This window comes from Chenopodium quinoa, unplaced genomic scaffold (genome assembly GCF_001683475.1).
Source record: "Chenopodium quinoa cultivar QQ74 unplaced genomic scaffold, ASM168347v1, whole genome shotgun sequence".
Classification (NCBI taxonomy): Eukaryota; Viridiplantae; Streptophyta; class Magnoliopsida; order Caryophyllales; family Amaranthaceae; genus Chenopodium; species Chenopodium quinoa.
In genome coordinates, this window is record NW_018743212.1 from 1785389 (window position 1) to 1808732 (window position 23344).

General features: G+C 34.4%; 2 protein-coding genes across 3 annotated transcripts; one reads left to right on the forward strand and one right to left on the reverse strand.

The window, feature by feature from the left end:
- Window positions 1-1130: 1130 nt before the first annotated feature.
- LOC110734337 (putative E3 ubiquitin-protein ligase XBAT35) lies at window positions 1131-4912 on the forward strand. Of its 2 annotated transcripts, XM_021914451.1 has the most exons (10): window positions 1131-1323; window positions 1426-1532; window positions 1898-2009; window positions 2183-2263; window positions 2572-2660; window positions 2775-2869; window positions 2974-3055; window positions 3618-3720; window positions 3852-3931; window positions 4201-4912. In XM_021914451.1, the coding sequence occupies exons 2-10, from the start codon at window positions 1431-1433 to the stop codon at window positions 4738-4740; spliced, it is 1284 nt and encodes a 427-aa protein (XP_021770143.1). In that variant the 5' UTR covers window positions 1131-1323; window positions 1426-1430; the 3' UTR covers window positions 4741-4912. The 2 variants fall into 2 exon arrangements, with proteins under 2 accessions (XP_021770143.1, XP_021770144.1); XM_021914452.1 differs by lacking the exons at window positions 1131-1323; window positions 1426-1532 and adding an exon at window positions 1559-1765.
- Window positions 4913-5410: 498 nt separating this feature from the next.
- LOC110734336 (protein OBERON 3-like) lies at window positions 5411-18424 on the reverse strand. Its single transcript, XM_021914450.1, has 4 exons — window positions 18132-18424; window positions 15390-17120; window positions 13637-14208; window positions 5411-5650 (listed from the first exon to the last, which is right to left on the reverse strand). The coding sequence occupies exons 2-4, from the start codon at window positions 17092-17094 to the stop codon at window positions 5645-5647; spliced, it is 2283 nt and encodes a 760-aa protein (XP_021770142.1). The 5' UTR covers window positions 17095-17120; window positions 18132-18424; the 3' UTR covers window positions 5411-5644.
- Between the last annotated feature and the right edge of the window lie 4920 nt (window positions 18425-23344).

The following is a 23344-nucleotide window of genomic DNA, read 5'->3' on the forward strand; positions in this document are numbered from 1 at the left end:
CTAATCGAAAAAGGTTCCGCTTTTTTCACTAAATTTTCTCTTTCCTTATACTTTGTATTTTTGATTTTGTTACTATAGTACACGTAATTTGGAATGAAAAAAAAGTACATGAATTAAATGTCACACTATTATTACGAAGTATTATTATTTGATAAAAAGGTTTCATGTTATTTTTTATTTTAGTGATAAACTGATATAATATGTAGAAGTAGGACGTTGCGCCAAAAAAATATATTTGAAAGTAGCAATCTCTTTACTTTTTATTTTTTTGAATAGTTAGGAATCTCTTTCTTGGTTAAATCTTTCAACGCTTAACATTTGATATTGTACAAAAACGCAAGTTCCTCAATCTTAAAATTTAAGTTTTGCGCAAACAAGGCACCAAGCAAACACCGAGGCACCAAGCAAGTTCATACCTAAACACTACTAATTCTTGTTTTTATTATTATTAAAGAATAGCTGTTATACATGTAACTTCTAGATATTATAATTTGGTTGACATTTCAAATTTTGGTGTATCCTTGACCTTGAAATTATGAATTTTCCTACACATACATAGTGACATAGACCTCGATACCTCACACGAAAAATACTAAGATTATTATCCGTAAACCATCATCAAATTCATCCGTTTACTTTTACTAATGGAATAATGGTCTAACTCCCTTTGTTTTGTAGGTGTTATACTAATCTATTGCGGTCTTTTTTTTTTAAGTGTTACACTTTTTTTTTAGCAAACAACTACAATACTTTTTAATATTATAATATTTATCTCCTCTCAAGGTCCTCGTCCATACCAAAACCTTTTTTTTTTATATTATTTTTTTTCTCATGTATCATTTACTTTTCAATAAATTATTACCCCCATTATAAATATAGTTAAAAATAAATTTCGATGAGAGAAAATTTATATAATTATACCGTAATACACCTTATGATGGAACATAAAACATTATGGAACCTTCGCAGAATTTTAAATCACAAAGAATGCAGTTCTATGCAATTGCACTAGTCCAAATTCCCAACATGACAACATTAGAAAATGAAGTATTATAAACTTTCATTTTCAAAGCCATATTTCTTTCCTACCCAAAATATTATTTTCATAAATAAAATAAAGCTTGAATTGTCAACCTTATGACTAAAAAAACCCGCCTGTTTCTCAATCTCTAATATTTTTCTGACTCTTGCTTTATTCAATACAATCACTTTGTCTTTACCTGCGAATTATTCTCTGCTTTCATACCTTAACTAGTTAACTCTATTACTTCTCCTACATTATTAATATTCTTACACCCCAATTTTTAAAGGATTTCTCTTAAGGTTTTCCCCTTTTTATGTAAATTTTTATTGTTCTTAGTTAATTTTTTCCTTTTTCTTCTTTGGATTTTTGTTATTAATTTTGTTTTTTTTTTTTGAGAGAAGTAAAAATGGGACAAAAACCATCAAGAGATAAACTGTTGTACGATTATGTTATTAATGGAGATGTTGGTGGTATTCAATTTCTCTCTAAACAAGGCGCGGGTCTAGAGGTAATTTATCTACTGTAACTTATTTTCCGTGTACAATAACATATCGTTTTAATTAGGTATACGATGAGCACTGTGCACGGTGCATACGTGGACCATCTATATCACACAAATTACTAAAGTACTGGTGTAGTAAGTTGTGTTATGCATATAATTGTTACTTGTATTTTGATAGGACGACTTATATTATCAAGTGTGATCGCGTGGAATCTATGTTACCTGTAGCCTATTTTAATGTAACATAAAATTATTGCTGATTTTTCTTTTGGGTATAGTTGTAGCTAATATTATGATAATAAGATGCTTGTGAGTTGATGATTTTTTTAAATTTTTTTTTTTTTTTTTTTTTTTGTTGGTGATTTTGATAGTGGAAAAAAGAAGGGAAAACTCCTCTTATTGTAGCAGCCAAGGATCCTGGTCTGTATGATATTGCCAAAACTCTCATTGAATTGGGTGCTAATGTTAATGCTTATTGTAAAGGTAAATTTTCTTATGTTTTTTTCAAGTTCATATTTTTAAGGGTTTTACTCAACTGATAAAAATGATTTTCCAATGTCTAAAAAATATGATCATCCTAATTTAGACCTTGTTTACAAGATTTTGATGGTCAAGAAAGTTACTTTAAACCCGGGATTGTTTTCCATCATATACAGAGAGTCATGGAGGAACACCACTACATTATGCAGCAAAGGAAGGACTTGATAACACTGTTGCATTACTTCTTACACATGGAGGTATGTCTATCTTTAGAAGTACTTCGAAATGTACTACTGAGTACAGGATATGTCAAACTAGTCAGTCGAGTTGGGTTTAGGTTCATCAGCCTATTTCTTTATCCGGGGTTTGAAGTATTTTTGTACCGATTTTAGTGTACTTTTGAGATTTCAAACCAGCCTTGGTTGACAGTCGATCAGTAACGCTAGTTTTTGACATTCGATCAGTACTGATGGTTTTTGACAGTCCATCAGTACTGTTAGTTTTTGACAGTCCATCATACTGATAGATTATAACAACAGATTAATGCTCTTGTATGAATGTACAGCCAATGCTTTTGTCAAGAATCGAGAGCGTCAGACTCCACTGGATGTTGCTAGGAAGAATGGTCGTAATCTTGTTGTTAAAGAGATTGAGGTTTGATTTGCTTAAATTTCATCTTGTTCTTGCTACAATACTGTCATAGTTAAGCTGTGTTAATTAATACTTTTTGTTCCTCAATGTTCTTAATTTTTTCTTTTCCCTTTCTAGAGCCGTATTTGCTATTTTGCTGGTCCAATACGCGAAACTTTGGGCCCAGGATTGTCTGATGTACCAGCTCCACAATCATCTTCAACAAGAATAAGGTCAGTAATTTTACTTGCCTGATTTTTTGTGTACTAACATTCTTTTTTCGCGTGCTCTGCTCAAATGTGAGTTTTACATCAAACTATATCTTGTTCTTGTGCAGTTGGGTTGTTGTAGTACCTCGCAGTCCTCATAATCCTCCAAAACCTCCGAGAATAGAGCTTGTTATCTACTCAACTGCTGAAGTATGTTTTTTCTTTAAATGTTCAACTACTAGTATCACTCAAATTTAATAGTAACTATATATGTCAAAGAAGGCAGGTTTGGGTCTGTCAGTCTGTATTTTGAGGTTAAAGTGCATTTTTGAATCATTGTTTAGTGATCTTTCAATATGTTCACTCAGGTTGGGTCAGGTTGAGTTTCGGGTTGAGGTGCAAATATGCAATTTCGAGATATAATTATCATGTACAGTGAGGTTCGGGTAGCTTAATTTTCAGGTCTGAAATGTACTTCGGTTCTATGTTGAGCTGTAATTGGCAAATTGGCTAAGCTTTGGGTTGGTCAATTTAGTTTTGATCACATTTTCTCGGTTGGATTCATCTTGGGTTAGTTTTGTTAAAACATTTGCTTGTTGGTGGAATTAGACTGCATTGTTCCCACATTTATGCTAAATATTGCCTTATATGCATTGGTTTTACAGAAATGGATCGAGTTTAATACTTTCAGTTATCAGCGCTGTAATCTGCTTGCGCCATTCAATTGTTGCAATTTTAACATATTAGTGTCTCTTCTTAATCTGTTGAGCAGGATGCTGAGCCACGTAAAATTATCTCTCTTAGTCGGTTTAGTATAAAAGCACCAAGATTCGATCAACCAAGTCCTTCTCTGATAATTTTCAACAAACAGACCAGTGAGTTCGTACATGTTCATCTTTTGACTACCCTGCCCTTATTTTCTGTTTAGCTTGATATATCATGAGTTTAAATTGAGGTGAAGAAGCTATTGGAAAGAAAGTATACTGATCTTTGTTTTCTTGTTCAGAATATAAATTCTCATCAGTTACCTACAGCGACAGGCAGCAGCTTCGACGATTGTACAATGCTTGTAAAGGAATCTCTCAGGTATTACTTGGACTGACATGATTTGTGATATATATCTAGCTATAATACTGACAACCCTCTGTATGAATTGAGCTCAGTTGCTTAGGCGAAACTTGTGTGCTGACATTCAATCATCTCATGAACTCTTTTCAACTAGATTTTGCTTATTTTAGCTTACTTAAGCAAAATTAAGTGCAAAGGATTGAAAACTTTACAAGATTTCTAATTTACCAAAACACACAAGCTTCAACATGAACTTAAGCTTCATTTTCCAAATGACATGTATGCAGGTTATGCCAGCCTCAGCTCAGATGATGATCTCCGATGCTATTGGTTCACGGATGCATACAGCTTCCCAAATCAGTAGTCCTGCATGGAGAACACCCAGTAATTTATCGCCTCCCATGACACCACACAACAACGTTTGGGTGCACGAATCACATAGATCACTATGGTGGCAACCACTGGGGTGTACACAACTGAATCCTGTACCCTTGCAGACACCTGACAGATTCTTCCAGACACCTGATAGATTCCCTGCAGTGGCAGTAGCTTCTCCTCCGATCCCCTCAGCTCCCCCGATCAATAAAACTTTTACTAGTGTCGATGAAGTTTCCAATCCAGCTGCTGAATCTGCAGGACAAAAACCTGTTGTTACTGAATCGACAGTGTGTGTAGTATGCTGGGAAGCTCCAGTTGAGGGAGCGTGTGTCCCATGTGGGCACGTGTCTACGTGTATGTCTTGCTTGAAGAAGATTAAGGACGATGATGGAGGTTGTCCCGTTTGCAGAGCTGAGATTGATCAGGTTGTAAAACTCTATGGTATCTAAAGTTAAATGAGAGATATATAGAAAAGGAGGTAGGATTTTGTACATAAGACTGAGTGGATCATTGGTGATTCTTATTTTTTTTTTTTTTTGGGGGGGGGGGGGGGTGTTCTCTCCTGGTGATCTTGTTATCTCAAATTATGCAATAAAACGTAACAAAATATTGCTGGTCCTATATATAATTTATAACATGTAGATACCAACTAACATAATTAGTTAAAGTCTTAGGGGGTGATATCCAAGATCTGAAATCGAATCTCGTCTACATCATTGTCTTTATGATTCTCTCAACACCGCGGATATATTGATAAATACCATAATGTCCGTAAGGGATTAGATCAATATATCATCATCACAAGTACATACAAGTATATTGCATTTAGGATTCAAGAGCATACAATGCTAGAGAATTTTTTTTTATTAAATTACTATGCTCTTAACAGCTTGGTGAAATTGTTAAATTCCTTATAATAATTCAGCATATTCTTGATTGCGGAGTTGCTGTTAATGCCTGGCTACAGTTTGTGCCCTGTGGTTGAGGCTACATACCAGAAACAGCAATGTTTTTTCTGAATATTATATACTTGGAAGGGTCGTATAGATTACTAATAATTTACGAAAAAGAGTAGTTTTTCTAAACACCAGATGGTCCAAATCTAACAACATTTATGGGTTGAATTAAGTAAACAGCTAACAATAATGAACAACTCAACATTACATAATACAGAGTACATATACAAGTATATTCGATATAGCATTCACTTGTCTCTTCATCTTCCCTAATCACTTCAACTGGTTAATCTTTCACTTCAAATGAGAAACAAAGAACTCTTCACAAACAACAAATAAATTAAAAAGAAGACATGCAATTCAGAAGAAAGGGCCATAGAAATAGATTATAAGATTATCAGACCCACAGCTGCTTTGTGGCCTCCATTCTTTCAACTAAACTGCTAATTTCAGCTTGCATTCGAATCTTCATCTTGTAGTAATCAGAGTGAGTATTCTCAAGAATTCTTAGCTCCTCTAATCTCTTTCTTCTCCTTTCTTCAACCTCTTGCAAGCACAACTTTGCAAGCTTCTCACTATACTCTTCATCCAGCTTCACAGTTTTTGTCTCTACCATTTGACGATATGTATCCACCTCTTTTCTTGCTTCATCTGCTCGATTCTGGAACATCCTGGCTTCTGTTTCCTTCAAGCGGATAATACTTTCCATGCTGTCAAATCCATCCTTGTTTGACAATTTCCCAGACCACTCGATAGCTAGTTGTCGCTCACTTGATAAATTTGGCTTGGGACTGCTTTGATGGAAATCATAAGAACGCAAACCTTGCAGCATGGTAGCAGAGTTAATGAAGCTAGACTTTTGAGCCAAATTGGAGGATGGAGAAGGGACCACATCATCTCGACGACGCCCTTGACTGGCTGTAAGTTCGTTTGCCCCAATACCGGTAGCAGCAAAATCTGCTGTGTCCTCCTTGTCTGTGACAAAAGAAATCCATGAACATTTAAGTAACCAGTTGGACAATAATCATCGAGTAGACAAGTTTCATATTAGCTTGCATAGATTTGATCAAAAGCAGTTAACAATGTAACCTCTGTCAAGCACAGAAGTTATGATGAATTCAAACCTTTAGCTAGTGGTACAGGGCCAAGAGCCACCCATCAGAAAAAGTATGCTGGCAACGTTTTGTTGGTTTTTCCAAGAAGAGAATAAACTTTTATACAACATCAATTATTCAATCCCTAGTTATAATATTACATTTACCAGAAGTCAGACATCATCAACGTTGGCAAAGAATGGTCCTAAACACAAAATAACAGTGATATAATCGGAAGGTTGATTTACTCTCTCAATGAAACTATATCCATAAAATCCCATGAAGATTCTTATAAAACAAAAAAAAAATAAAAAAAAAATAAAAAAAAAATAAAAAAAATCATAGAAAAACCATCAGTATTTCACAAATTGTGCATACATAGATGAACCTCGACTCTTAAATAAATGAGTTTTTAAATTCCTGCCAACAATTGTACAAATCTAATATAACAAGACTAATGGAGCCTCTCCCAGTTTAAAACACCCTCCTCATCCCTTATTAAAGCCTCTCTAGATAATCAAATTGCTTGGCAGCGATAGCCATCTTTGCTTACCAGCGATAAATCATCCTATTTTAGTGATTTGTTTTTTCTATTCTATTTTACACATACAAAAAAAAATTAACAGAGACCACATTAAACATTGATCCATTTCTATCACAAATCCCCAAATCCAAAACAATGGATCCCATATCCAAACCATTGCTCACAGCCTCACATGACAGTGGAAAATAACTTTCAGCTATCTACTGCAAGTAAAATAGCCTATAGAAAATTACTATTCCCAGCACTTGGTAGACAGGAGACTAACAAGTACGCCATCTTAAATACAAATTGAGAATGGGACAAGCAGAAGACATTGATGAAAAACAAAGGGTAAAAATAATAAAACAAATTAGTTTTTAAACAGAAATTTGTTAGGACTTTTACCAGACTTGGTTTTGAAGAAGTGAATAATGACATGGCAGGCATCTGACGGAGATATCGCCCTTCTTTCAAGCCTTGTGAGCAATTCAGCAGCTTTAAGATATAGCTCTTTGCCTTTTAGATCCTCACTTCCTTTAAAGATTCTTCTAACACAATCAAGCTCCTTAATCAGTGTTTGTATACCCCAATCTTTTGCACAAAAGATAAACACATCTTTGACAAATCCAAACATTTCGGAAGCATGACCACACCCGAGACAATAGAACTGCATCTCAGTTTTGCCGGAGGATCCCTTCAAGCTAGGGCCAGGTCTTATTAAATTATTCTCAGCACCACAGGCAGCATGACACCAATGAGAGCAAGCGTCGCATCCAACCCAACTACAGGTATTGTTGGCACAATCATAGTTATAACAAACAGAACACATACACTGGCTGCAAAATCCCTTCTTTGTCGAGCAAATCTTACAGTCACAGTCATCCACAGGCAGCGAGGATTTACAGTTTACATTTCTACATCTCTGGAAGAAGAAAATTTCAGCCAATTCACTGGTTGGGAGACGTGCTTTCCCTGAAACAAATTCATTAAGCCCAAATTTTACTGCAACCAGAATCTCCGATTGTAGCCTATCAGACTTAGAAAGAGTCTCCATTGTAAGGTCTGACCTTTTTTCGAGCAAATTTTGCAGATAAACTAACTCATCTTTTTTCTCAGGTGATGCCATTAGACAGTTCAAGTACTCCTTAGCTGATTCAATAGCTTCAGCAGGAAGCTCACGAGATAATTGTGACATAACAGTGGTATGTTCCGTAATGACATCACGAACAATCCTTTCTCCTCTGGAAAGCTTGTGTCCTCTCATATCCTCCAAATTATTCAGCCCCTGGTCCATTGATTTACTCATGGAGTCAACGGCGCACAAATCAGTTCTTGGCTTGGCAGGCAATTCTGAGGGGAAAAAAGAACTAGTATCTGAGGCAGCCGCCCTATACAGACTGTTACCTGGATCCCTATTTAAAGTACGGGATCTGTTCAACAAAGTATAAGCTACACCACTACCATGATTTGATAAAGAGACCCCATCTCCAATTGGCTTAAAACGACTATGAACAGAACCATTGGTTCCTTCACCACAATTCCAAATTTGATCAGTCTCCCTCCTACAACTACCAACCGAATTCTCATAATATTCAGTAGAATTGTGAGTTAACGAGCAGCTAGGGTTATGTGAAAATGGGTGAGAGTAAGAGTATGATAACGAAGCAGCTGTAAAATCATCAGAGCATGTTACTTGGGTGTTGTTATTGTTATTATTATTTGAAAGTGTCAAAGACGGTACACTCCTACACGGCATAGGACGCACAGCAGCATCACAATTTGGTGGTGCAGCATTTGATGCAGAAAGTGAAAGGGAAACATTAGGCAGAGCTAGAGACAGGTCAAGTGTCTGTGTCTCAAGCTTAGGCTTCTTCCAGCCATCTCCCTTTCTCCTGCCATCCTCCTGAGCTTCTCGTTTTGACGTACCGCCATCACTGTTGCTCAACTGTAGAAAATCCCTCTCCACCCATTTTTCCTCCTGGTTTGAATTCTCCTCCTGAGCAAGGGCAGGAGGGCAGCCACTGGGCCCAGGGAGAAAAGGACCATTTTCATGGTTTTGTTCTGACATTAAAGGGTTATATTATAAACCAAAGCCTGCAACACATTAGCAATTAAGAAGAATCAAATGTCAAAGTAGAATCGAAGAATTATGTTAAAGTCACCTTACTTAAGGATCTGAACAGCAAAATATAGCAACAAGATCGCTCGTTTTAATCTTTCATAATTTCAGTACATATAACCTATAGTTCAATAATCCACCTCGGGGAGAACCCTAAATTGACTATAAACTCTATATTGACATGTAAATAAACAATAAACATTAGATTGTGAACTTGATATTCGATGATTATCAAAAGAAAAGGAAAAAAAAAGTCTCAGTAGCTGTTCAATTGAGGAAATGAGGAGAGAAAGCTCACAAGCCGCTTCAAAGGAAAATTCAGAGTACACTTCACTGGAAAAATTAAACATAAATGTGATAAATTGAAAACAATAACAAAATTGATTGCTAAAAGAAAAGAGATTCTTCAAGGCAAACATAAAAACAATAACTAATGACGTCATAAATTATGGCAATAACAATATGAAGGGAATCATATTGAATAGACAACTAAGACATGCATTTCAAATTATCAATGCATAAATGGAGGTATTATCAATTATTCTACTTTTGAATTAGTGTATAATTCGATTATCATTATGAATTTAAGTTCCAGGACACCGACACCACTCAAACCCCTGTGCATCAACAACACTCTCATGAGCACACACAGCACACTGCAGACATCATCAACAGCAATAGCAGCCCCAACATTGAGGTAGCTTTGAACTTGCTGCACTTACATAGCCACACGCACACCCACTTAAACAATCCCTCACATGCACAAACTTCGACACCAAACTGCTAGTAAATCTAGCAGCATGAACCAAGAAACAAAGAAAACCAAACAAGGTCCCAACTCCACCTATATACCATGCTCATTAATACAATCAGAACACAAGCAGTCAAGAAGATGATGGTGACGGTATCAAAACACCAGACATGGTAAGATGAAATTTAAACATCAAAATAATATCATTGCCATATACTTGATCACTTTAATTAGGAAGCTACTCAAATAATCAGAAGGATATGCAAGTAACATATTAAGAACCCTAAACAGTACACTATTATTCATGAAATCATATAACACGTATTTTATAATAATCTTCTTACCAGAAAGATATATATCAAATCAATCTAAAATTAGGGAAAACTTCTAGTTACGTCGTCCAAACAGAGGAATGCAAAACTATTAGAGACTTAGGGCTATTCACTGGAGTAAGGACTGGAAAAAATACAAAGACTATTCCTAACATATTGAAGTAAAATGTAAACATCCTAGAGTTTATAAATAATACTTCCTCCGTTTTTTTTAATTGCACCATTTGAGTAGAGCACAAAATTAAACAAAGGTATAAAATAGATGATTAAATAAATAACCATCTGACCACAAACAAAGGAGAAAAAGTAAAAGTGAGGTAACAAAGGTAAATATCAAATGTGAGTAGCAGAGGAGGACCTTCCACCAGGGCTATTTGGGGAAATTATTATGATTACTTAGTTAATGAAGATAAATAACCTTATTTTACCTATAAAATATTAGGACATAGCGATTAGTTTTGAATGAGAGGTAAAAGATTCAAATTCCAGCCCCTCTAATATTGTTGGCCAAGATTCGCCACTATGAGTAAGGGTAAGATAGGTATTTGGTGTGCAAACACAAACAAAAAGTTATGAAAGTATACCCATTATAAAAATGGTGCAATTGATATGCAACTCCCCTAAAAAGAAAATGGTGCAGTTAACAAAAAAAACGGAGGAAATATTAAACAAAATGTTGGTCCTGTCCAAGACCGGTTGACTAAGGTTGGTTAATCGGTTTTTTAACTCCCTTAACCGAGTCCAAGTAACATAGCCCTTAACTACTCATTTTTAGAAGTGCAATTGTACTCCTCATTTTCATTTACTCCCTTGCTTGGAAATCTAGCCGACCAATAAAAATCCAAGTAAGAGGAAGCTCTAAGCTTAAAAGCATTACTTGCTTTAAAAGAAGAATGTTGCGTAGTCTCAGCCAGTCAACCAACTAAAATAACAAAATGGAGAAATTGGAGATAGACTTCATTCTTATTCTCAGAAAATAACATTCAAAGAGGTGAACTAGTCAATATTGAAAAGATATAATGAAGTCATCCAAATCCCTTCCAATCATACACCGGTAACATTTGTGACGTTAAAGAGGATAACATATATAATAGTTGAAAAAAAGATCAATCAAAGAAGGTGGAACTCTTGATATAAGCTATTCTTGAAATATCAAAAGGACAAAATTCCTCATATACTTCACCGCCCAGTCCCCCACTCACAAGTCAAAAGATATGCAAATGAGCAAAGCACCCAACCCAAATCTTAGGCAAACTATAGAGGAACTTCAATCCACTGCAATAATTTCACTATATTTCTCCCAATTCCCAACCAAAGAGAGCCCAAATTTATATTAGGATTATTAGTTAATCTTCAAATGCATTCACCCGGTATCTCACAGCTTAACCAAGATGAGCTACAACATTTATACGAACTTCAATTTCCAAAAAGGTGATGCTAATAATTTGATATACAACAACCTGGAAATGCACAGTAATAAGTCAAGATTCCCAAAACACCCATGTGGTAGGCTTTTAGTTGTGAACTAAGTATCTCTATATGAAGAATAATCTAATGCTGACCCTTGAAAAAGACGAATTTCTATATTCTGTCATTAATAGCAGAGAATGGATTAAGATATAGTTGGCTAATGCCATTTCAAGCTTAAATCAATGGCACCTCAATTAATTAGTGAGACAAAGAAAAGTCCCTAATCAACTTAACAAACAAATATACTATGATAATTCGTTAAATGAATCAACTTTGTGTAAAACCCCTAATTGAAAGAAATCAACTTTATTTAATACCCAATTCGTTAATGGATAACCTAGTTCAACAAACACATCAAGTGATCCTCAAACTAGAATTATATTAGAAATTAGAACCCTAAACCCAGAACCCAATTCAATTAAATAAACCCACAATCATATAAATCAATCAACAAGATAGACCTAAGATAAGAAGTAACAATGAGTTTACTAAATCAAAAAACTTAATAATTCAACTTCCATAAATCCTAAATCCAAACCCCAAGCAATATCACATCATCTAATCAAAAATAAATAAATAAATAAATAAATAAAAATAACAAATCACTAAATCAGAATAACTTACGTTAATGACATGAAATCAAGAGAGCTGAAATCTCGAGATACAACAAAACCCTGCTGCTCAAAAACGCGGGTCAGCGGAGAGAGAAAGAGCAGTAACCAAAATCAACGCAGGCCATTTTCAATTTTCAAGAGTTAATTTTGTTTTTTCTTTTTTTTTTTTTGGTAACGTTAATGTTGTCTGAAAAGGATTGACAATAATAGCGACAGTACTGAGTACTCCGTAGTAATTTGTGTACATGTCATCATTTTTCAATTAATATCAATTGGTTGTTGGTGTAGTGGTGATTGAGGCTGTACTTGGTAGGAAGGACCGCATGTCCGATCCCCGCAACAACAATTGAGAGGGGACTGGAACTTAACCACTCAGAACCGATCCCCGAATCTGGATTAGCCCAAAGGGTGAACCGGGTAGAACACCAAAAAAGAAATCATTTTTCAATTAATTAATAAATGTATAAATATGTAAGAAAATATAAATTGCAGTCATCCTCTAAGATATTATGTGTAAAACTGTGAAACACCTTAAAGGGAAGAGAAACGTTAGTCACTCTAATTATAACATAATTAACGAATGATGTGTAGTAAATCTTATAGGCATTTCAAAATTAGTAATTAAAAGGGATAATTCGTATGTGCATAAATTTATCTCTACCTTTTAACTCATCTACATATGGTCTTTGTGGCTCTCTCAATACCATATATAAAATCATCATCGTTCATCACAATTACATATCAAGCTAAGCTTGATCTAGTGGTAAATATTGTACCTTCCAATCTAGAGGTTGTAATACATACAAGTACTACGTATATTACAGTTAGGAATGCAAGAGTATATAATGCTAAATAAAATGAATTATGTTCATAACAGCTTGGTGAAATTGTTATATTGCTTATAATTCAGCAAATTCTTGATTACAAAGTTGCTGTTAATGCTTGGCTACATTTTATGCCTGTGGTTGAGGTTACATACCAGAAACAGCAATGATTTTTATGACAGATAAAACTTGCAAGGGTCATATATTAATACTAGTACTAGTGATTAAACTTATGACAGATTCTTTACTTGCAAGGGTCATATAATTATTAATATAGTACTAGTAATTAAACTTAGAAACCATAAAAGAAAAACATTACAAGTAATCTTCAGTAGTTATGTTTCTAAACACCAGATGGTCCAAATCTAAGAACATCTATTTAGTGAACTGCTAACAATGATCAACAACTCAACACTACATAATACAGAGCACATATACAAGTATATTTGAAATAGCATTCACTTGTCTCTTCACCTTTCCCAATCACACTTCAACTGGTTAATCGTTCACTTCGAAACAGTCGAGAAACAAATGACTGTCTTCACTAACAATAAATAAAGAAAAAAATTGCTAATCAGAGTTATCACCCTTAAATGCAACCATCGCCATTACTTAAATGTGTCAAGAAAGCGCCATAGAAATAGATTATAAGATTATTAGACCCACAGCTGCTTTGTGGCCTCCATTCTTTCAACTAAAACGCTAATTTCAGCTTGCATTCGAATCTTCATCTTGTAGTAATCAGAGTGTGTATTCTCAAGAATTCTTAGCTCCTCTAATCTCTTTCTTCTCCTTTCTTCAGCCTCTTGCAAGCACAACTTTGAAAGCTTCTCACTATACTCTACATCCAGCTTCTCGGTTTTTGTCTCTACCAATTGACGATATGTATTCACCTCTTTTCTTGCTTCATCTGCTCGATTCTGGAACATCCTGGCTTCTGTTTCCTTCAAGCGGATGATACTTTCCAAGCTGTCAAATCCATCTTTGTTCGACAATTTCCCAGACAACTCGATAGCCAGTTGTCGCTCACTGGATAAATTCGGCTTGGGACTGCTTTGATGGAAATCATAAGAACGCAAACCTTGCAGCATGGTAGCACAGTTAATGAAGCTAGACTTTTGAGCCAAATAGGCCGATGAAGAAGGGAACACGTCATCTAGACGACGCCCTTGACTAGCTGTAAGTTCGTTTGCCCCAACACCAGTAGCAGCAAAATCTGCTGCGTCGTCCTTGTCTGTGACAAAAGAAATCCATGAGCATTTAAGTAACCAGTTGGACAAAAATTATCAACGAGTAGACAAGTTTCATAATCAACATATAGACAAGTTTCATAATCAATATATAGACAAGTTTCATATTAGTTTCAATCAGCAAACAATGTTGCCTCTGTCAAGCACAGACGTTATGATGAATTCAATCTTTTAGCTAGTGGTACAGGGCCAAGAGACACCCATCAGACAAAGTATGCTGGCAATCTTTTGTTCATAATTGCCAACAAGTCAATAAACTTTTGTACATCAATTATCATACAAGCCCTATGTTATAATATAACATTTAGCAGAAGTCAGATATCATCAATGTTGGCAAAGAATAGTACTGAACACAAAATAACAGTATTATAATCAGAAGGTCGATTAACTATATCCATAAAATCCCATGAAAAATCTTATAAAAAGATTTAATTAAATAAAATAAATAAATTAAAAAAGAAAACCTAAGAAGATCATCCGCATTTCACAAATTGTGTACGACTAATGGAACCCTCTCCCAATATAAAACACACTTTTCACCAACTTGCTTGGCAATGATAGTCATCTTTCTCTCTTATGACTACATTACTTTCTCAAAATGGATTATCTTCTTACCAACGAACATGAAATCGGTAGTCCCTTGTACATACACCCCAACACAGACTACAGTGGTCTCATACATCCTACTAACCATACTTTAGAAGTTTCCAACCATATTGGCATATAGATAGGATTTCCAGCCCAAAAACCAAAACCAGTCCATATAATGATGTCTACACTCTACATAGGTTGTTCTGTCAGTTTTGTAGCCCTATGCCATGTAATAGTGCAAAGTGCTTTGCTTACCGGCGACAAACCATCCTATTTACTTATTTAGTGATGAATTTCTCTTCTAATTATACACATACACAAACCAATTAATAGAGACCAAAGGATTTCCATATCCAAAACATTGCTCACATGCCAGTGGAAAATAACTTTAAGCTATTTAAGTAAGTAAAATAGCACAAATAACTATTCCTAGCACTTGGTAGGCAGGAGACTAACAAGTATGCCATCTTAAATACAAATTGAGAATGGGACAAGCAGAAGACATTGATGAAAACAAAGGGTAAACAAAACAAAACAAATTAGTATATAAACAGAAATTTGTTAGGACTTGTACCAGACTTGGTAGTGAAGAAGTGAATAATGACTTGACAGGCATCTGACGGAGATATAGCCCTTCTTTCAAGCCTTGTGAGCAATTCAGCAGCTTTAAGATATAGCTCTTTGCCTTTTAGATCCTCACTTCCTTTAAAGATTCTTCTAACACAATCAAGCTCCTTAATCAGTGTTTGTATACCCCAATCTTTTGCACAAAAGATAAACACATCTTTGACAAATCCAAACATTTCTGAAGCATGACCACATCCAAGACAATAGAACTGCATCTCAGTTTTGCCAGAGGACCCCTTCAAGCTAGGGCCAGGTCTTATTAGATTATTCTCAGCACCACAGGCAGCATGACACCAATGAGAGCAAGCGTCGCATCCAACCCAACTACAGGTATTGTTGGCACAATCATAGTTATGACAAACAGAACACATACACTGGCTGCAAAATCCCTTCTTTGTCGAGCAAATCTTACAGTCACAGTCATCCACAGGCAGCGAGGATTTACAGTTTATATTTCTACATCTCTGGAAGAAGAAAATTTCAGCCAATTCACTGGTTGGGAGACGTGCTTTCCCTGAAACAAATTCATTAAGCCCAAATTTTACTGCAACCAGAATCTCCAATTGTAGCTTGTCAGACTTAGAAAGAGTCTCCATTGTAAGGTCTGACCTTTTTTCGAGCAAATTTTGCAGATAAACTAACTCATCTTTTTTCTCAGGTGATGCCATTAGACAGTTCAAGTACTCCTTAGCTGATTCAATAGCTTCAGCAGGAAGCTCACGAGATAATTGTGACATAACAGTGGTATGTTCCGTAATGACATCACGAACAATCCTTTCTCCTCTGGAAAGCTTGTGTCCTCTCATATCCTCCAAATTATTCAGCCCCTGGTCCATTGATTTACTCATGGAGTCAACGGAGCACAAATCAGTTCTTGGCTTGGCAGGCAATTCTGAGGGGAAAAAAGAACTAGTATCTGAGGCAGCCGCCCTATACAGACTGTTACCTGGATCCCTATTTAAAGTACGGGATCTGTTCAACAAAGTATAAGCTACACCACTACCATGATTTGATAAAGAGACCCCATCTCCAATTGGCTTAAAACGACTATGAACAGATCCATTGGTTCCTTCACCACAATTCCAATCCCTCCTACGACTACCAACCGAATTCTCATAATATTCAGTAGAATTCTGAGTTAACGAGCAACTAGGGTTATGTGAAAATGGGTGAGAGTAAGAGTACGATAACGAAGCAGCTGTAAAATCATCAGAGCATGTTACTTGAGTATTATGATTGTTATTGTTATTGTTATTATTATTATTACTATTGTTATTATTATTTGAAAGTGCCAAAGACTGCACACTCCTACATGGCGTAGGACGCACAACAGCATCACAAATTGGTGGTGCGGCATTTGATACAGAGAGCGAAAGAGAAACATCAGGCAGAGCTAGAGACAGGTCAAGTGTCTGTGTCTCAAGCTTAGGCTTCTTCCAGCCATCTCCCTCTCTCTTCACATCCTCCTGAGCTTCTCGTTTTGAAGTACCACCATCACTGTTGCTCAACTGTAGAAAATCCCTCTCCACCCATTTCTCCTCCTGGTTCGAATTCTCCAAAACCCCCTTCCAGGCCCTTCCCTGAGCAAGGGCAGGAGGGCGGCCACTGGACCCAGGGAGAAAAGGTCCATTGTCATGGTTTTGTTCTGACATTAAAGGGTTATATTATAAACCAAAGCCTGCAACACAATTGCAATTAAGGAGAATCAAATATCAAAGTAGGGTCAACAAAATTCATTAAAATCTTCTTGCTTAAGAATCTGACTAACTAAATATAGCAACAAGATCGCTTGTTTTAATCTTTCACAATTTCAGTGCACATAACCAATAGTTCAATCATCCACCTCGGGAGAACCCTAAATGGACTATACAGTCTATCTCTATACCGACAGTTAAATAAACAATCAACACTAGAATGAAAATTTTCACTGTATTTCTCCCAAGACCCAACCAAAGAGAGCCCAAATTTATATAAGGATTATTAGTTAATCTTCAAATGCATTAGCTTAATTAAGATGAAGTAAAACATTTATGTGAATTTCAATCTTCAAAAAGGTGATATTGATATACAACATTCTGGAAATGCACAGTTATAAGTCAAGGTTCCCAAAAGACCCATGTGGTAAGCTTTTAGTTATGAGCTAAGTATCTCTGTATGAAGAATAATCCTAATGCTGACCCACGAAAACAACGAATTTCTATTTTTTATCATTAATACTCCGTAGCAGAGAAAGGATGAAGATATAGTAGGCTAATACCATAACCAAGCAATGCCAATTCAAGCTTAAATCAATGGCACCTCAATTAATTAGTGAGACAAAGGAAAGTCCCCAAACAACTTAACAAATATACTATAATTCGATAAACGAATCAACTTGGTGTAATCCCCAATTCGATTAGTGGGAAACCCAATTCAATAAACAAATCAAGTAATCCCCATATCAAAATTATATTAGAAATTAGAACCCTAAACCCAAAACCCAATTCAATTAACAAATTCTCAATCTTATAAATCAATCAACAAAATAGACCTAAGATAAGAAATAACGATGAATTTGCTACATCAATCAAGCAAAAATTTACTAATTCAACTTCCATGAATCCAAAATCCAAACCCCAATCAATTTCACACCAGCTAATTAAAAAAATAAAAATAAAATAAAAAAAAGTAACAATTCAGAATAACTTACGTTTGTAATATCAAATCAACAGAGCTGAAATCTCGAGATACAACGAACCCAGCTGCTCAAAAACGCGGGTCAGAGGAGAGAGAAAGAGCAGCAACCAAAATCAACGCAACGGTAGAAAAATCAAATTGTGTTTTAAGCCATTTTCAATTTTCAGGAGAAAGAAGAGTTAATTGATTTTTTTTTTTTTTTTTTTTTGGTGCAACTTTAATTGAATGTTGTCTGAAAAAAAGGCCCAAATTTTACATGTTAATATGTGTGTGTTGGGCTAGTGAACATTGGGCTTTTCATCAACTACAACTCTACAAGCCCATATGGAATATGTTGAAAACAGTGTCATTTTTCAATGAATGATATGGTAATGAAGCACAAAGTGATTTGTTAACCTTAAAAATAGAATATACAAGTTCAAGTACTAATTTTGAAATAATAAATTTACGCACATACGAATTATCCCTCTGAACTATTATCTTTGCAATGCCTATAATTTTGACTGCAATAATCAATTACGTTAGTCACATAGTTTATATCATAGTTGTCGAGCCTTAGTCAAAGCTTACAAGAAGAGAGTCTACCCACATACAAGTCAAGTGAGGTTTTATCATAAATCATGAATAAATAGGAGAAATATCTCATAAACTTCATATGCTACTTATATTTCCACCAATTTGTCAACGAGAAACAATTTTCTTCACAGGGACACAACATGCATCCGACAACGATTAGTTTGCCTTCATAACATGCATCACACAAGCTTTGCTTATAAAAGTTATGTGTGACATTATATACATATTTTTGTGTAGATAAGGAAAAAAAATCAACATATCAAAATATGTCACTAGCTTTTTTTTTTTTTTCAAAAAGTAAGATATGGGGGAGTCCCCTCACCCTATCACAGGAGGGGGGGTGAGGATCAATCCCCCAACCACTTGGGAAATGGAGGGACTAACCATCCCTCTATCTCCTATGTTCTCACTTGTCTTGAGCTAATTGGATGAACCTTTGACAGTGAATGAAAAAGATATGTAAATCCTCATTTCAAAGTGCAGCTAATGGGATTTAATCTTGCATATTGATGCTTTTGAAATACTCCATACAAATCTTTCCTATGAATGAGCACATAGCTACGATAAACAATATGCTTCGTATATACTACATATATCATTATTTGTCTTTATCTTAAAATACAATTCTTGTATATATACACAAAAGATCTACTTTATATTATACAAGTAAAATTGAATAGAAGATCAAAATGTTGAGTAGGACAGTAATCTTTTCTCCAAGAAAGTCCACATGGGGTGTGCACCCCTTTCATTAATTGGAGCTCCCCTTTTGGAGGCAGGATGGCGTAAACGGCAGTCAATATTTATCATGGGCCCCATCTCTATTTGATCCCCTTAATCTTTGTGATTTTACGATATCCACTACTTACTAGAGTGGAACCGGGAAGTGCTAGGCAGTACCATGGAGGCATGGACTTAGTCTTACATACAAAGATGTGGTTGAAAATGCCCTTCATTTCCCCGTCAAAAAAAAAGAAAATGCCCTTCATTTTTACTCGCGTGTACTCAAAATTTTTAAGTCGTAAAAACAGTCGAAGTAGGATAAATAAATAAAAATATTTGTAGATATGTGTATAAGTCCATTTGTATAATTGTATACAATCAATTTAGTCACTCACACTCCCATGCATACCTAAATCAAATATAATACTCCATATTATAAAAATTTACTTTTATACAATTGGAAAATTTGGAAGTGATGTTTAACAATGATCATGTATTAAACGAATATTTATAGTTCAATTAATTATAGGAAAATGTTATACATAGCCCTTAAGACTATATATAAGCATTAAATATACTCTAGAAAATTATTTTAATTTAGAAAATCATGACAAGAATACACTAATTACACTGATTTACGCGTGTTTTTGTCAAAAATTCTTAATTTTATACAATTTTCAAGAGTGTATTTTTATACGCAGCCCTAAAGGCTACATATAGCATTACCCTTAATTATATTACCTATTTCGAGATAAACTTAATGCTCTAACTAAAACAGTAGAGGGGTGAAATAATAAATTATATATGGAGTTACATACCATTGTGTAATAAGAAGTCAAGGCACAACTAACTCAACTAATCATGTTAGATTAAATTAATTGTAAGTGATTGTTCAACTGTAGAGATAATTGTTTTTAAAATATATAGCACTACTTTCATTTTCCAAGGGTTTGGTTTAGTAGTGGATTTCAATTATTGTACTTATAAAAAGCAATAATGATTTATTCATATACTATCAAACCAATTTCATCTTTGTGGTGTGCAAATTTTCACTATAGCCATAAGTAGTCCATAACAAATGTTAAATATGATTCAATCTTTATTTTATTATATTATTAGTGTTAAAAAAAAAAAAAAAAGTTTTGGACATACATACAGAAATGTATGTGGTACCTACATGCTTACCAAGCTCCAACCTTGAACCCACTTTGATTATTATATGAAAATGGGATCTTAATATTTTGAAGCCAAAAATCATTGCAAGCCTGTCATAGACTCATTACGAATATAAACGTACAACCTCATTTAACTTGGTGATATTATATTATCTACTTTTAAATTCGAAATCAACAACCAAACAATGAAACAAATATCGACATATTTAACCTATGTTAGATTGTTAAATGGTGAGGAGGTTGACTATTATACAACCTTTGTTTAATGATAGTCTTGCCTAAACTTTTACCATCAACTTTCAAATATCATCAAATGATAGATTGACTTTGGCAAAATTACTACTTATTTAAAAGACAATATACCTTTTCACTTTTTTAGTTATGAGTTTCTAGTCTAGTAAAGATATATTCGTTTTATTATCCGATATTTATTATTTATGTGTGCATATTCTTCTTTAAATGATATTTTAGTTGTAAATATAAAGGGAATACAACAAAATATTTCAGGCACAAATTTTGAATATTTCTGATTAATTTAGTAGCATACTACTCTTATATATGGAGTCATATCAAGAGTGGAACGTCATTCCAAAGGATGCATATATTTTGCCTTGTAGCATTTTATTAGCAAAAAGGTTAAGGGAATAATTTTTATTTATTTGTTTTTTTTTATTAATTTAAATTCCAAAGGATGCATATATTTTGTCTTGTAGCAATTTATTAGCAAAAAAGTTAAGGGAATAATTTTTATTTATTTGTTTATTTATTAATTTTTTTACAAAAAAAGGTCTAGGCAATAATTATGTGAAAGACAACTACTTCTAATTATCTGTAAATGAAAAATAAGCGGAATTATTAAGCATTTGACCAAATAAAGGGAAGACAACTGGATAATATGGTGACAATTTTGTGGATGAGATAATAATAATATCACTTGCTAATAAAGCCTTATAATTGGCTATTGCTAACCTAGTTAATCATATAGTTATGTTTCCTCTTATATTAATTAAAAACATACTTAGAATTGATGAAATTTTATCTGTCGTTTTTTATTGTTAGGGGAATGAATTCCAATTCAACTATCTAAAGTTGTTTGTATACATATGGTATAGGCCAAAGAATAAAATGTATTTTTTTTTTTTTTTGAAGGGAGAATAAAATGTAGTTTAAACATTATTGTGGACAAATATATTAATACTTATATAATTTAATCAGTTTTTTTCCCTAAAAATTAAGATACACATGGAATTAGGTGCATTTCTTTCTCTTATAAGATTGCCATCTAGTAACTTAAAACAGGGTAATTTTATTTTTCAAAACAAATTACCACTCTAACTATAACATTTGGCAATGTAAAAATTTGATCATTTATATTTGTAATTATCAATAAGTATAAATTGTATCTATAAAAACTTATTGTTCATAAATAATCATTAAAATGATCAAATAACAAATATTGATTCAAGTGATACGGAGTAAATGCATGTAAAATAGTACAAACATCAAATTGATGCATTTGTTTTGAAATGGAAGTAGGCCCTGTTCTTTTGAGCTATTCTACTCTGCTCTAACATGCTCTACTGAAATCTGCTCTGCTCTACCCTGTTCTGCTTAAAAATAATATTAATAATTATTATTAATAAATAATAATAATTATTATTAACATTTAATAATAATAACTAATATTTATAGATAATAATAATAATAATAATCAACTCATGAAGAAATTGGTAGATATATATTTCACGAAGGTTACTGCTTCTGCAGAATCCGCCTATTCTTTGTCTCCTCGGCAATCAGCATTGTGGAAATCGCAGCAGGGAGATCACACCTCTGCTTGGCTTCGGGCAGTCCCTATTTCTGGGTTGGGTCAGACGATGAATCCAAAGACCTACCAATGTGTGTTGTGCTACAGGATGGGTGTTCCATTGTTCTTTATCTCGACGCCGTGCTCTGCTTGTTCTCGGGTTTTTACTGGGGATATTTTCGGTGATCACGCGGTGTCGTGTGCTGGTATTGTGGGTATAAAACATCGGCATAATGTTGTCTGGGATACCCTTGTTGATATCTGCTACAGATTTGGGATTTCGGCAAGAAAGGAGGTTGACATAGGGTTGTCTGAAGGGAATGACGGGGCCCTTACACCTGCTGATGTGTTACTTTATTCCTGAGATCGTGGTCGCGATGTTTGTGTGGACTTAACAGGGTCTTCTCCTTTGACACAAATAAGGCTATTTGACTTTGTCCCTGGGCGGGTTGTGGCTGATGCGGCTCATTGGAAGCGGGTGAAGTATGAAGCTAGCTGTCGGCTGATTGGTTATGGTTTCATTCCCTTCTCCTTTTCTTTGCTTGGGGAATTAGAGAAGGAGATTGTTGCGTTGTTGAAGTGGGTTCAGAGATTCTCGACGATGCAAGACATTGGGGCTCGTGCTGCAGCTTATATCTTCACTAGGGTAGGGTTTGCTATAGCTAGAGGAGTGGGGGTCCAGATTGTATCTTGGCTTCCCACTAATTTATTGTAGGTTGTATAACTCTGTCTGTTTTTGAGATAATAATAATAATAATAATTATAATAATAAAAATAACTAATATATAATATTAATCGATAATAATAACTAATATTTAATGATAATAATTAATATTTATATTATTTAACACATTTTTTAATGTTATAGAAAGAGTAAAAAAAATCTTTAAAAAATCAAATAATAATAATAATAGTAATAATAATAATATCATAAATAATAATAAT

Coding starts and splice junctions, on each gene's coding strand:
- LOC110734336 (XM_021914450.1), bottom strand. CDS start 17,094: ATGTCAGAACAAAACCATGACAATGGACCTTTTCTCCCTGGGTCCAGT. Junction 14,209..15,389: donor CTTCTTCACTACCAAGTCTG/GTACAAGTCCTA, acceptor CTTTTGTCACAG/ACAAGGACGACGCAGCAGAT.
- LOC110734337 (XM_021914451.1), top strand. CDS start 1,431: ATGGGACAAAAACCATCAAGAGATAAACTGTTGTACGATTATGTTATT. Junction 2,661..2,774: donor TTGTTGTTAAAGAGATTGAG/GTTTGATTTGCT, acceptor TTCCCTTTCTAG/AGCCGTATTTGCTATTTTGC. Junction 3,932..4,200: donor CTTGTAAAGGAATCTCTCAG/GTATTACTTGGA, acceptor ACATGTATGCAG/GTTATGCCAGCCTCAGCTCA.